Below are 15,644 nucleotides of genomic sequence, written 5' to 3' on the forward strand. Positions count from 1 at the left end.
GTTTCTCAGCCTCAGCAGTATTGACATTTGGGGCCAGATAATTCGTTGTTGTGGGGCCCTGTCCTGTGCATTGGAGGATGTTTAGAAGCCTCCCTGACCTTTATCCACCAGAAACCAGCAGCAACAATCCTCCACCACCATAGTCGTGACAATCAAAATGTGTGCAGACAGCCTGAAGAAGAGGGCAAAACCACCTCCTATTCAGAACCACTTCACCAAGCTTACGTTCAAACAATTTTCTTGAAGAGACAGTATTTAACAAAGGACCCCATTTTAGCAATAAATAATAGCGCCAAAAGAATTTTGAGAGAGAGAAAAAAAATAATCACATCGTCTATGATTTTCTGTTAAGGACAACAGCAACAAAAGCAACCCACCAATTTTGACATGTCATTCATGAGAGGGACAACCAGTACAATGATGTTATTGTGGAAGTTGAAATGAGGCAGGGCCACCAGCAGCTCACACAGGCTCTTCACAGCCACCTCTGCCAGTCCCTTGTAGGCCTTTAAGGAAACCACATTACTTTTCTTCAGCTTCCTTTGCTTCCAATCTAATCAAGAGATAACTGTAGTTACTTTACTCATCGGCTAAAATTTCAATTAGTTTGTTTTACAGTAATAAGCAGTAATATGAAAATTCAACATACCATGTGACTTCTTAAATATGAGCTGTCTACACTTAGACACAAGTACAGATGTTACCATTAAAATCTGCCTACCATCATCCTTGTCTACACTTAGACACAAGTACAGATGTTACCATTAAATTTGCCTACCATCATCCTTGCCTACACTTAGACACAAGTACAGATGTTACCATTAAATTTGCCTACCATCATCCTTGTCTACACTTAGACACACGTACAGATGTTACCATTATATTTGCCTACCATCATCCACCCTCTGACTAACCACAATTACAAGAATCTTGGCTTTCCATAGGCATCATTTCCCCTGGCTTCTTGCTGATGCTCACTGTAGTATCTTTACCCAGGAGGTCCAAAAAAAGTTTAATTTCTCCTTCAAAATAATTGATGATTCACAGTACCTCTTTTCTAGAAACTTCTACATACATATTCTGTTACTGTAACACAGTATCTTGAATATGAGGATATGAAAATACGCTGATTTTTTTCTAGAGTAGGTTTAAGACCTCCTCCTACATCATACACAACCAGAGATGAGAAAGACAATATAGAAGACAGTGCCTTTGCTTCATTTTATTTTATTTTATTATTTATTTTGTTTTTTTGGCTGTGCCGTGCAGCATGCGGGATCTTAGTTCCCCAACCAGGGATAAAACCCGTGTTCCCTGCAGTGGAAGCGTGGAGTCCTAACCACTGGACAGCCAGGGAATTCCCTAGTGCCTTTGTTTTAAACTTGCTTCTCATATATGTGATTTTTCCTCAGACTGTATTCACCATAAGTAAGAACGATACCTTCTATTTACTTAAAACTGACAAGACTTTATAATGGATGGGTGAATGGATACACAAAATGCAGTGTATACATACAATGGGATATTATTCAGCCTTAAAAAGGGAAGATAATGTTGACACATGCTACAGCAAGATGAATCTTGAAGACATTATAATAGATAGACAGACAGGTAGATAAATAGGTAAATAAATAAATGCTAGCATGTAGGTTCCAGTCGGGATGCCAGAGCACAGAAGCAATACCCATGCCACCCACCCCACCTCCATGTCGTTACTTGGCCAACAGATTAAGTAGCTCTGTTGCAGCTGAGCTAGCAGCTGGGTGATCCTTAGACCCAGCACTGAGTAAAGGAGCCCAACTGAGTCAGGTGAAAGCACCTCGCCTTGGCAATGAACTCTCTTCCCCATTCATGCCTGAATGTCTCCCATGTCCTTCCTCTTCTGAACGAAGAGAAAGAGAACAGGGTTTGATAGAAGAGTTTATCATCCCGATAATGTTAAGTCCATTTTCAAGGCACTCATTACAACCAGTTCACATTATCTTTCTCCCCTGACTACCCCCTTCAAATAAAAACCAGTAGAATATATAGGTAAGTGCTACTCTCTCACTTCGTCCCAGCCTACCCTTCCCCCTCCCCTTGTCCTCAAGTCCATTCTCTATGTCTGTGCCTTTATTCCTGTCCTGCCCCTAAGTTCATCTACCAAATGTAAAACAGATAGCTAGTGGGAAGCAGCTGCATGGCACAGGGAGATCAGCTCGGTCCTTTGCGACCACCTAGAGGGGTGGGATAAGGAGGGTGGGAGGGAGACACAAGAGGGAGGGGATATGGGGGTATATGTATGCATATAGCTGATTCACTTTATTATACAGCAGAAACTAACACAACACTGTAAAGCAATTATACTCCAATAAAGATGTTAAAAAAAAAACCTCAAAAAAAAAAACACAGTAGAATAAATTCCAGCCATTCGTGAATTCAAGAAACATACAACTACTTACTAGGTAAAGAACTGCAGCAACGATAATACTACTACTGATAGCTGATAAAGCACAGTGCCTAGTATAGGCACTATAATTCTACTTTATATCTATAAATTAATTCACTACTCACAACAATCCTATGAGGTAAAGTACTATCCTTATTCCCATTTTATAGACAGGAAAAACTGAGGCACAGAGAGATTAAGTCCTTTGCCCACCACCTAGGTATTAAGAGGTGAACCAGAATTTGAACCCAGGAAGTCTGACTCTATAGACTCTGCTCCTGACCATACACTATATGACTCTCAACACACAGGGCAGAATATAGAATTCACATTCCTGATCAAAGCTAAGTGTGTTACATACTTTTAAGATATTTTTAATATACCTTTAACCACTTGCTCCAGATTTTCCAAGTAAAATTTATATTGGCTAACCAGGCCTTCTTCAAATTCTCTTAACTTTTGGGTTTCTTTGCGGATCTAAAAGGACCGAAAAAGATGATTTTCTTAAATCAAAATACTGAAATCCATTTTTAAATTAGCACAAAATATGAGTGTCCCCACTATTTCTCCCATCTCTAGGTATGCAAAATTTTCAGCTTATTTTGTGTAGTAATTATACCCAGCATTACTATTTACAATAGCCAGGACATGGAAGCAACCTAAGTGTCCATCAACAGATGAATGGATAAAGAAGATGTGGCACATATATACAATGGAATACTATTCAGACATAAGAAGAAACAAAATTGAGTTATTTGTAGTGAGGTGGATGGACCCAGAGTCTGTCATACAGAGTGAAGTAAGTCAGAAAGAGAAAAACAAATACCGTATGCTAACACATATATATGGAATCTAAAAAAAAAATGGTTCTGATGAACCTAGGGACAGGACAGGAATAAAGATGCAGATGTAGAGAATGGACTTGAGGACACAGGGAGGGAGAAGGGTAAGCTGGGATGAAGTGAGAGAGTAGCACTGACATATACACACTACCAAATGTAAAATAGATAGCTAGTGGAAAGCAGCTGCATAGCACAGGGAGGTCAGCTCAGTGCTTTGTGACCACCTAGAGGGGTGGGATAGGGATGGTGGGAGGAAGACACAAAAGGGAGGAGATATAGGGATATATGTATGCATATAGCTGATTCATTCTGTTATACAGCAGAAACTAACACAACATTGTAAAGCAATTATACTCCAATAAAGATGTTAAAAAAAAAATTATATCCAGCATTACCTTGGTAGATTTTTCTGCCTCTGTTAGGGGTCGTATTTTATAAGAAGGAGTAATGTCTTTAAATAACTCCATCAGAGAAACTATCACCAACTTTCGAACAGTAACAGCCACGTCAGGATCCTGTTCCATCAGCATGGAACGTAATTCTTTCAATTTTTTAATCTGTTAAAGAAATAACTCATACGGCTAGAGAAATGGCAAGACAATTATAAACAAAAGACAACAGCCTCACATCTGGCACAATAAGTGGAATTCACACAATGGCTCACAGTCTAGTCCAGCCACACACAACTACAGACACTGCTCACATTTACAAAAGATATATCACTAAAGCTATAAGTTCATCATATTTTTGTTAAATAAGCAGTTAGAAAAAATATACTTTAAAAAGTATAAATTTATTAATCTACCTATTTTTAGAAATTCTTTTTTTATTGGGTTTTCTTTTTATTTATGATGCTACTTTTTTTAACTGAAGTATAGTTGATTTACAATGCTTCAGTTGTACAGCAAAGTGATTGTTTTATATATATATATAAAAACATATATTCTTTTTCAGATTCTTTTTCATTATAGGTTATTACAAGATATTGACATAGTTCCCTGTGCTATACAGGTCCGTGTTGTTTATCTACTTTATATACAGTAATCTATATCTGTTAATTCCAAATTCCTAATTTATCTCTCCCCTGCCCCTTTCCCCTTTGGTAACCATAAGTTTGTTTTCTATGACTGAGTCTACTTCTATTTTTAAAATAAGGTCAGTTTGTATCATTTTTTAAGATTCCACACATAAGTGATGTCATATATTTGTCTTTCTCTGTCTGACTTACTTCACTTAGTCTGATAATCTCTAGGTCCATCCATGTTGCTGCAAATGGCACTGGGTTTTCCTAAAACATGTGTGTCCTATTTCCCTAAAAACACTTTTTGAAATATATTAAAATGTTACATACATCAATCAAGTATATTAATCACCTATACATGAACTAATCAGGAATTAAATATAATGTATCCACATTAACTTTAGTTTCAACAAGACTCATATAAAGATCATTTGCATTATGTGATGAAGAAGTGAAAAACTGATTTCAACAAATGTGCTTGACTGGATGAACTACCACTGCCTGCTGGAGTGCTTTGCTATCTTGAGAATGCACTGGTTGGTCAAAAATGTTTGCCATATAGTGGTGAGAGGACAAATATACCACCACCTATTTGCAACCCTAACTTGTATGAAATAAGCATGAGGATCCAGAGTTAGAAGACCTGGGTTCCAATCTAGTAGCTGTTAAAATATGAAACAACTTGAATTTGTAAGCCTTAATTTTTCAACTGTAAAATGAGATCAATAGCTCTTGTCTCTACGGTTTTATACTGATTATATGAGATCATACTGGTGAGAAATATTCCAAATTCCCCTCCCCAATTCTGCTCCAGACCTTTCCCCTCACTTTATTAGAAAAGGACAAGTACTACAGCAAAGCATACCATATGAACTTTTTTTCTATAAATGTAAATAATCTATTTTATCATTCAATAAACAAATACTCATCACAGTAGGATGCTGGGGACACCAAGCTAAAAAGAATAATAGTACCCCTTAAATGACTTCATGTATATTTTATCATTTAATCCTCACAACAGTTTTAAAATAGGTACCATCTGGATTTCCCTGGCGGTCCAGTGGTTAAGACTCCACACTTGCACTGCAGGGGCACAGGTTCGATCCCTGGTCAGGGAATTAAGATCCCACATGCTGCGTAGCACAGCCAAAAAAAAAAAAAAGTACCATCCTCTTTTTAGAGATGAAGAAAATGAGCTTGGGTAAAACGACTTTCCCGAAGTCTAACAGATAGTACTTAAAAGAGCCAAGATTGAACCTCAGGTTTCTTGAGCCCACATGTTATAACTATCACCACCTTTACCCCCATGCCCATGGTTCACTGATAATTCATTGTAACTCTTCAGTCTACTTCATTTAAACCAGATAGACTTTTTCCAGACTACCCTGGTGGCGCAGTGGTTAAGAATCCGCCTGCCAATGCAGGGGACAAGGGTTCGAGCCCTGGTCTGGGAAGATCCCACATGCCACGGAGCTACTGAGCCCACGTGCCACAACTACCGAAGCCCGCGCGCCTAGAGCCCGTGCTCTGCAACAAAAGAAGCCACCGTAATGAGAAGCCTGCACACCACAATGAAGAGTAGTCCCCACTCGCTGCAGCTAGAGAAAGTCCACACACATCAACAAAGACCCAACGCAGCCAAAAATAAATAAATAAGTAAATAAATTAAAAAAAAATTTTTTTTCCACTTACAAGTATTCCTGAACTAATCTCATTGGCTTTTGTGTAACACCTTCCTTAATAACTCTATAGATCAGTCAAGCAATTTGCAAGTTGGTTCCTCCTCCCTAGTACTGTTAATTTTTACACTTAACCACTTTTAGAGTTACAACATTAAGTCCAATATCTTCATTCAGATATGAAGAAAGTAAGACTCAGAATGTTTAAGTAACTTTTCTAAGACTACAGATTTGGATTAGGCTAAGGTCCTGTGTACTCTTATTCTAACTCGGTTACTACATTTTGTTAATGATCTTCCTTTCTGTGTGTGCATATAGCTAAGCTTCCCTGGTGGCACAGTGGTTGAGAGTCTGCCTGCCAATGCAGGGGACATGGGTTCGAGCCCTGGTCTGGGAAGATCCCACATGCCGCGGGGCGACTAGGCCCGTGAGCCACAATTACTGAGCCTGCACGTCTGGAGCCTGTGCTCCGCAACAAGAGAGGCCGTGATGATGAGAGGCCCGCGCACCGCAATGAAGAGTGGCACCCGCTTGCCGCAACTAGAGAAAGCCCTTGCACAGAAATGAAGACCCAACACAGCCATAAAAAAAAAAAAAAAAAAGATTAGACTGTTACACCATATAATATGAAAAGCCTAAGGAAATTAATTATACTTACATTACTTTCTGGATCTGATAATATGGCAGATGCCAAGGCTGCGATACGCATTTTCTTCTCCTGTAGTTTCTTCTTCCTCTCAATTAAATGTTCTTCTAATGTCAGCTCTTCAATGGGTTCTTCAATGATCTCTGAAACAGATTAGGTTTCCCCTCTTAAACATGTCTTTATTTACAAGTATCCAAGAACCTTAATTAATAAAATAATTTTCTTGTAGTAACAAATAATCAGGACTTCCCTGGTGGTGCAGTGGTTAAGAACCCGCCTGTCAATGGAGGGGACACGGGTTCGAGCCCTGATCCAGGAAGATCCCACGTGCTGCAGAGCAACTAAGTCCATGCGCCACAACTACTGAGCCTGTGCTCTAGAGCCCACGAGCCACAACTACTGAGCCCGCGCGCCTAGAGCCTGTACTCCGCAACAAGAGAAGCCACCACGATGAGAAGCCCATGCACCGCAACGAAAAGTGGCCCCCGCTCCCTGCAACTAGAAAAAGCCCGCACATAGCAGCGAAGACCCATAGCAGCCAAAAATAATAAATAAAATAAATAAATTTATAAAAAACAAATAATCATGATAGCTAACTTTTATCAAGCACTTGCTATGGGCCAAGATTACTACATATCACCCTCTCAACAATCACATGAGACAAGTACTATCATTAGCCCAATTCTGTAGATAAACTGTGGCAAAGAGAAAGTAACTTGCCTAAGCTCATATCCCTGGCAGAAATGGGATTCAAACGCAGGCAGTCTGACTTAAGAGTTCACATTTTTAACTACTGTGCTAATAAACCCACAATAATTCATACTAATTAAGGGAAAGAGCAATCTCATTTAGTTTTTTAAAAAGTACATGCTCCTTTGTTTTCAACTCTATACAGTCCTTTGAGCTACACAAAATACATCCACCTTAAGAAATTCACAGGGAATTAGATTTAATAAACACACAAGCATAATCTGTAATGAGCTGATGAAGGATGCCTAAAAACAGTTAACAGTTGACCTGTAATCTCATTTACACTAATATGGTTTGCTAAGAGAAAGTAAAATTTAACTGGCTTGTTCTATCACAAATTCCAAACCAATATAGTTTCAACAAATAAAATACGTTCTTTCAGTTTAACTTTGATTAGAACTGTTCTAGCTATTAGAACCCACATTTAGTTATGTAAAGCAGACATACATAAAGTATAATTGCTCTAAGAAAGAACCAAAATAATTTTGTACCACAGAATCATTTTTATAATTTAAGCTAAAAAGTGAATAGTTATTTGTAGTCAGGTCCTTCATTTACAATTAAAAAGAATTCAAAACAGTAACAATTTATAAGATTCTTCATGCATACCTAGACATCACAAACATAACTGAATAAAATTTTCCATAATAAAAGCAACAAAGAATCAAATTACAGGGCTTCCCTGGTGGTGCAGTGGTTGAGAATCCACCTGCCAATGCAGGGGACACATGTTTGAGCCCTGGTCCAGGAAGATCCCACATGCTGCAGAGCAACTAAGTCCGTGCGCCACAGCTACTGAGCCTGCACTCTAGAGCCCACAAGCCACAACTACTGAGCCCACATGCCACAACTACTGAAGCCTGCGCGCCTAGAGCCCATGCTCCACAACGAGAGAAGCCACTGCAATGAGAAGCCCGCGCACAACGAAGAGTAGCCCCCGCTCGCTGCAACTAGAGAAAACCTGTGTGCAGCAACGAAGACCCAACGCAGCCAAAAATAAATAAATAAATAAATGTATTTTTTTTTTTTAAAAGACTCAAATTACACAAGGTAAGACTTTCAAAATGTGGGAAAATGTTCAAAATGACCTTGAAATGACCAGTACTCCAAAATGCACATTCCAGATTTTATGTAAAATTAATGCACTATTAAGTAAAAAAATGTAATTCTCAATTAACAATTTAGTAACTAGAAAGATGCATCCCATTACCTTCTTCAGGTTCCATCTCTTCTTGATCCTCTTCATCTTGGTTACTGTCAATAACTATATGGAAAATATGCATATTAAAAATGTGATAATATACATAAGTGGTAAAACCACAAGGAAAACCAGGGAAGTGACTACCTTAAAACTCAGGAAAATAGTTACTTTTGTCAGGAGGGAGCAATTAGTGATTTAGGGAAGTATAGGGAAGTTTCTGGGTGCTGGCAGTACTTCTTTCTTGCCCGGATGGTAGTTTTATGGGTGTGTTTTTGGTGATATACCACATAACTTCACATCTTTGATTTCTAGACTTTTGTGTGTGTTTTTTTTCACAAAAAATACATGTAAGGAAAAAAAGGCTACAAAAGGATGACTAATATGCTCTAATTTTAGAAACAACAGAATGAAATACTCTGAAAAGAATCACCTTAACCTTGTGGCTTCAGCTGTACTCATAGTACAATGGGCACCTGAGATAATCATCTGTATTTCTGGCCAAAATCATCAAGTTTGCTCTATGACTAACTGTAGCTATCCCCTTTTGTAATACAGGTAAAAGTCAAAATAAAATAAATTTTGAATGAAAAAATTTTGAACGTGATTATTAGTAAGGAACTAAAATTTTAACTAATACATGGGCTGATCACCTGGTTTCTCTCTGGTCTGTGGGATTATACCACTTTTATCTTTAATAGGAAGTAAGTGAATCAGTTCCTTCTCTGGTGCAGTTTGCAGAGTTCTTGGTATTTTTTCATATTTATCTATAACATGCTCATGCTTCCGCTTCCTGGCGTGAACAGGCTCACTGCAGGAAAAAAAAAATTTAGTTTTAATATATTAAAAAAATAACCTAGAGACCTATCATTTTAAAAGCACAGAAAAATAAACCACTAACCAAACCTTTAATAGGCATATAGATATTAGCATCTAGACCAGGCATTTGTATAGTAAATGAATAAATGAACTGTATAGCCAACCATAAAGACTCAAACTATGGCTACACTTAGTTTTCCCTTTAGAGGCAAAATAAAGGTGAAAGTTACAGCAGATTTTTCTTTGAAGAATATTCCACAGAGCCAAAGGTGACATCATGCTATTTTACTTTCCCCAAAACTGTCGCAACATAGCATGGACTTTGGACTTAGAAGTATCTAAGTTTAAATTTCAGATCCACTACTTATAACAATGGGAAAGCATTAGTCTCCTCTCTGTAAAAGGGAATAATATGTACCTAATAGGGTAACAAGGACTGAGACATGGGTAACACGGCCATAAAGAACTCGGGACTGCTCTGCCTCAAATAGAGAACAGCATACTTCACCCATTCACTCCACTTCACTATTCAGACTCAAAAGAAATAAAGATATACACTAAATAAGATCAGCTTGTTTTATTTATGAACTAACCTTACTTAGGAAATAGACTGAATAGGGTTTACTCTTTGTAAACACTGTGTTCAGAGATGAGCAGCATCTTGCACTAACCACCTAAGTAAAATTCAGAACCAAGTTTTTAGCACTGAAAGGATGCGAATGACTATAATCTAAATGAAGTATTACCTAGAAGAAAGATCTCTCGTTAGAAAAGATGCTCTTTGCCCTAAATCCTTCATTAACTGTAAGTCATCTTCATCCATCATATCTAAAGGAAGGGCTTCCTCCTCTTCTTCCTCTTCCCTCTCAATCCTTTTACCTGTTCCAACAACAACAAAAAATCAGAAACAAGTATTAGGAATGTAGAACGCTGCATTTCTGTGTCTATGATAGGAAAAGCGTGTGCTTTACTAACACCTTAGCCCAATGTTTCTAAATGGGAGCACTACTGACACGCTGGGCAGGACAATTCTTTGTTGTACTTGGGTGTCCTGGGCTAGGCCAAATGCCAGCATCTCTGACCCCTGAAATCTAAATGCCAGGAGCATTCTTAGGTCACTGTAACAACCAAAAAATAAATGTGTCCACACATTCTGCGATGTCCTTCAGAGCATCTGAGAGCCAATCAATGACTTAGCCCCTTAGTCTGTCTGATCTCCAAAGACTTTCACTTCCATTCCACTTCAGCCACCCCCTCCAAGGGCCACATCCCAAACCTTGGTGCTGACTCCACTCTCTGACCAGAACCTTTTGTCTTTCCAGCTCTCATTCAGTTACTTCCACTACTACACTTCTTGACCAAATATACAGACATTCAATTAATCCTTTGGCCACTCTACTTTCTATCTACCAATGTGTTCTATCTTTACTTCGTCACTTAGATTGCATGGTTATCACTTCAAACACTGCCTTGTCAATATCCTCAATTACTTTCTCTTCAACATTTTAGGCACCCACATCAAACAAAACTCCAACTACAGATCATTCTAATTTCTCTCTCTGTCCCTCGTTCTCTTTCTCTGTTTCTTTCTCTTTTTTTTGTAGTAAAAAATGAATGTCCACTAAGTACCAAGCACTGTTCTAAGTGCTGAGGATCCAACCATGAACAAGACAATCTTAGCATCTTTCCTCATGGAACTTATAATTGTTCCTAACTCTACTAACTCTCCTAAGCATAGCTATGTAAACGTACATGCTGCACAGATGAGCCTACCAATGCTCAAAACTGACCAGCAATTAGTTTATTTCCCTGGTCAACTTTCTCTCTTCCCAAGAGTATCTTTTCAAATCTCCTACCTTTATCACACTTCTAACCCCATCACCCACCTCACTTCATAATCATCAGAGGACCTAGCTTCCTATGTCCCTAAGAAAAGCTATAAGCTAGAAACTCCTTCAGTTTCCCATGATGAATTCAACAGCATTTGCATCCACCTTTTCCTTTTTCCATCCCATAACATTGGAAGAGACACCTCTCCTCCTGTGCTCTGGATCCCAAAAACTCTTGCCTTCTCTTGCCTGGTTGTCTCCAATCTATTAATTTCTTCATCTTACCATTTTAAGATGGTCATCTTCCAGCAAGCAACACATCAATATCTTGCCAAAATTTAAAATACATTTTAAACCGGTTAAATTTACAAATAAGACAAAAATATGCAACTGCTAAAAAAAAAAAAAAAAAAGGAGGAAGTGATGATAATTATATCATTTGCTGCATAGATCTTGTAGATCATATAGCTAGCATATGGCTCTACCTCATTCATTCATTCATTCATTCATTTATTTGGCTGCACTGGGTCTTAGTTGTGGCATGTGGGATCTTCATTGCGGCATGCGGGACCTTTAGTTGCGGCATGTGGGCTCTTAGTTGCGGCATGTGGGATCTAGTTCCCCGCCCAAGGGTCGAACCCAGGCCCCCTGCATTGGGAGCACAGAGTCCCAACCGTTGGATCACCAGGGAAGTCCCCTCTACCTCAGTCTTAACAGCTGTATAGTACTGTGTACATTTATATCATTTATTACAACAATTCCTTGTTGATGGACATTTTGATTATCTTCAGTTTTTGATGGTGATCTTTCTTTTTTTTTTTTTGCTATTATTAACAGCATTGCAATGAATATGCTTGGGCATATATACTCTTGGAAATTTTTTTTCAAATAATCATAGGATGAATTCCTAGCAGTGGGATTGTTGGGTCAAAGGAAAGTCCATTTCTTTCTTTCTTTCTTTTTTTTTTTTTTTTTAATTCTTCCTGATAGTTCACATATGAGTCTATGAGTACATACTATTTTTTACTCAACTGGTGTAAGCCTATCTTACATGTGGTGATAACCTGTAATTTCATGTGGGTGAAAGCTCCACTACACACTACTTTTCTTCTTGTTTTTTAAAATAAAAATTTATTTTATAGACTATTTCATGTTAGAACATAAAGAGTTTCCTTCTTTCTTGAAACACAATTCTTTTGATTTCTAAGACACTGTACAATTCAAGTTTTCTTCCAAATTCTCTGGCTCCTCCTCAAACCACATTACAGGTTCCTCCACCCAGTTCTTAAATGCTGGGGTTCCTTAAAATTCTGTTCTAGGTTCTCTTATTTTCATGTTACACAGTCTCCATGGTGATTTTACCCAAGCCTAAGACTTTGATTACCATCTACATGCTGAAAATCCCCAAAACTATTCTCTCTAACCCAGATCTTTCACTTGAACATTATACTCTTATACCCAACTGCCTGAGAGACTTCATTTAGATGCTCAACATATAAGAATGAAGAAATCTTTTGCTTCTATTTTTAAAATGTAATTACTAACACATCATGCTTTTTAAATTCTTCTGAAATTTAGATAGATCTTTAAAAACATCTAACTCAACCAATGCATTTTTTTTTTTTATAGATGAAGTACCTGGAGATTAAGTGATGGACTAAGGCCACACTGCTAGTAAGCAACAAAATTAAAAGTTCAAGTTTTCTGACTTCCAGTCCCATGACCTTTTATACATCACAATAACGTGTTGCCAAGGGATCAAACTAAATAGGTCAGGACAAGAGAATGAGATGGGCATGGGAAGAATGAATAGTCAGATATAGCCAAATATGAATTCCCTGAAAATACGAGTAACCCTGTAGAAAAACTGGTCTAACTCAAAATGGTCATATTCCTTACTTGTTTTTTGAGTACTTGGGAGTTTTTGAACAGGTTTACAAAAGAATAACCCTGACAATTACAGCTCAATTTCACTCCAAGTTTCCAAGTGAAAAGAAAGCCAGAAGTTTAGAAAACTAAGTGAAACTTAGCAACACTGTGAAGAATGCACCAGAGAAAAGCAATGTTCTTACCTTAACTAACTGCCAGTGAATGGCAAAGTGGCAGCACTGACATGCCCAACAATTATTTACATTGCTACTCTCAGTCTGTTTTCCCAAGTATGTATTGTATCTTCAGATCTGCTTTCTAGACAAACTGAAAGGAGAGGCTAGCTCTTTCTCACTGTGAATACTGTACTGAAATGTCTTCTCATACTAACTGTGATAAAGCATATAGGACTACGATCCTTACCTACTCTTAGGAAGACCTGAGAACAAGAAGAGTGATTACTAGAAAGCAAAGTTATTCCATGAAGAACATTTTAAAACAAATCAATGGAAACTGGAGCACATGAATGTTTTCACAATTACCTGGTCGTTTTTCCTTTGGGTCCTCCAATGGAATAGGTTTCTTAGACACAGCATCTTTTACAGCTTGCCTTAGTTTCCTCTGTTCTTTTCGGTACTTCTTGAGAGTGCTTTGTTGTTTAAATTGTTTGTTTTTTAGCTTGTTTTCAAGTTTGACTTTACTAGTTTTTAGCAACTTCCGAAAGCTTGGGACCTGTTTTTTATTTCTTCTCTAGAAAACAACAACAGAAGAAGCACTGCATATCCAGAAATTTAAATTATTTTTAAAATCAGGTTAAAGAGAATTGATTATAAAATTTCATTAGACCAATTCCACAATTTTAATGTCTCACAGCCATGGGTCCTGGATATAAGAGCTAAAACCACACTATGGCATTAATCCTACAGAATGGCACTAGATCATCAGTTATTCAACGGGAGGGTCTTCCTGTGACCAGAATCCACAGCTGTTCAAAGGAGTCTAAGACTCCAAAAAAGGTGAAGAACCACCAAGCTAGTGGTAAACGGTTATTCAAGGCTAGCTTAACGCCTGTAGTTTGGCATACTAAGAGCAAAACGCTGGCTCTCTTTCGCAATAACTGACGTTTACATATCACTTTACTGTTTACAAAGTGCTCTAACATATTACCTCCAACAGCCTAGTTAAGTAGCGACAGCTGTTATCCTCATATTACTGGGGAAGCTACGGCTGAAAGAGTTTATGTGATTTGTCAAACACCCTTAAATTAAGGAAAGCAAAACTGAATTTGGGTATGTGGATTACAACTCTCTTGCTGGTGACCTCTCACTCAGAAATTACTCGCTTTTCTATCTCCTACCCTTTAGGAAGAAAAAAATGGACTTATCTCAGGTCCCACAACTCATAAGCTCATTGAAGGCAGGACCCTGCTTCTCATCTGTGAAATAACGGGTTCAGAAGATGGTCTTGTAGAACCCTTCAAATCTGACATCCTATGTATGAACTCAAGACTCCGTGCTAGTCTCAGTGCGGTCCCTTGAAGCCAAGCGCGCACAGCGGGCGATGAAAAAGGAGCCAGGTCTAAGGGCGGGGAAACTGACAGCGCTTAGAGCCAGGAGGGACCCCCTAATCTAGGCCACCGCCCCCCATACAAGGGCCGCAGAAAGGCTACACCGGGGAGCGACTCTGTGAGCCAAAGGGGCCATAAGCCGCAGGGATCGGGCTTCTAAGGACACTTACCACCTTCATCCTTAAATCTGCAGGGGAACCCAGGCCCGACAAATTCACCAGGGGTTAGGGGTAATCCAGGAATCCCGAAGGTGAAACACACGTGCGAAACCAGCGACACTGCTCTAGCCGGAAGCTGCCCCTAGCCCCTTCCCACCCTCCGCCGCCGGAAATGGGGGCGGGACTTCCGTAGACAGGAGCGGGCACGCGCCCTTTCGCGGTGACGTTCTCGCGTCCCTGGGCCGGCGGCGTCCCGGCGTGCACGCGCATGAGCACGCACAGAACAGCGAATCGCCAAAGGTGAATGGTCCTCGGGTGGGGTTCACTTTACAGGGTCTCTGAATCTTTGACTCCTGCCCTGTTTCTTTGAAATTCTTCCGGAAATCGGGCTTCTCCCCTCAGAACGAGAGGACTTGATTTTTTCAATCACCTGCCTGCATTTTGTACCTCTCCTCATGTTTAGCTTGTTGTAGGATGTAGCTCGTCTCATCTTTCTTTTATAGATGCTGAGTTTTGTAGTCAGCTTTCCTCCCGTAAAGTCGTGAGGACAGAGAAGAGCTTATTCCTTTCGTGTAGTACCCGCCCCTCGCCTGGCCCTCGACAAGCTCTCTGGGCGCGTTTGTGGAATGGCTAATGATTTCTTATGACCTTCTGCACTCAAAAGTCTATGATTCTTTTTTTTTTTTAATTAAATTTTTTATTTTGAGACAATTGTAGATTTCTATGCAGTTATAAAATATAATAGAGATCCCATATATCCTTTAGCCAGTTTCTCCCAAAGGTAACATCTTGCAAAGCTGTGATATAACAACCAGGATATTGAAAAGTCCATGATTCC

The 15,644-nt window shown here is 39.0% G+C and overlaps 1 protein-coding gene across 2 annotated transcripts in view; it reads right to left on the bottom strand.

Annotated features, from left to right (window-relative positions):
* NOC3L (NOC3 like DNA replication regulator) overlaps positions 1-14,969 on the bottom strand; it is a 41,100-nt gene extending 26,131 nt beyond the window's left edge. For both annotated transcript variants that reach the window (XM_082406520.1, XM_082406519.1), the window contains exons 1-9: positions 14,819-14,969; positions 13,624-13,831; positions 10,130-10,262; positions 9,218-9,375; positions 8,577-8,630; positions 6,629-6,759; positions 3,666-3,827; positions 2,812-2,905; positions 378-553 (exon numbers count right to left, since the gene is read on the bottom strand). In XM_082406520.1, coding sequence (XP_082262646.1) covers positions 378-553; positions 2,812-2,905; positions 3,666-3,827; positions 6,629-6,759; positions 8,577-8,630; positions 9,218-9,375; positions 10,130-10,262; positions 13,624-13,831; positions 14,819-14,827 — 1,125 coding nt within the window. In that variant the 5' untranslated portion in view covers positions 14,828-14,969. The remainder of the gene's footprint in view (positions 1-377; positions 554-2,811; positions 2,906-3,665; positions 3,828-6,628; positions 6,760-8,576; positions 8,631-9,217; positions 9,376-10,129; positions 10,263-13,623; positions 13,832-14,818) is intronic.
* Between the last annotated feature and the right edge of the window lie 675 nt (positions 14,970-15,644).

The sequence above is a fragment of the Balaenoptera borealis genome, assembly GCF_965194805.1.
Source record: "Balaenoptera borealis genome assembly, chromosome: 10".
In the NCBI taxonomy this organism is placed as follows: Eukaryota; Metazoa; Chordata; class Mammalia; order Artiodactyla; family Balaenopteridae; genus Balaenoptera; species Balaenoptera borealis.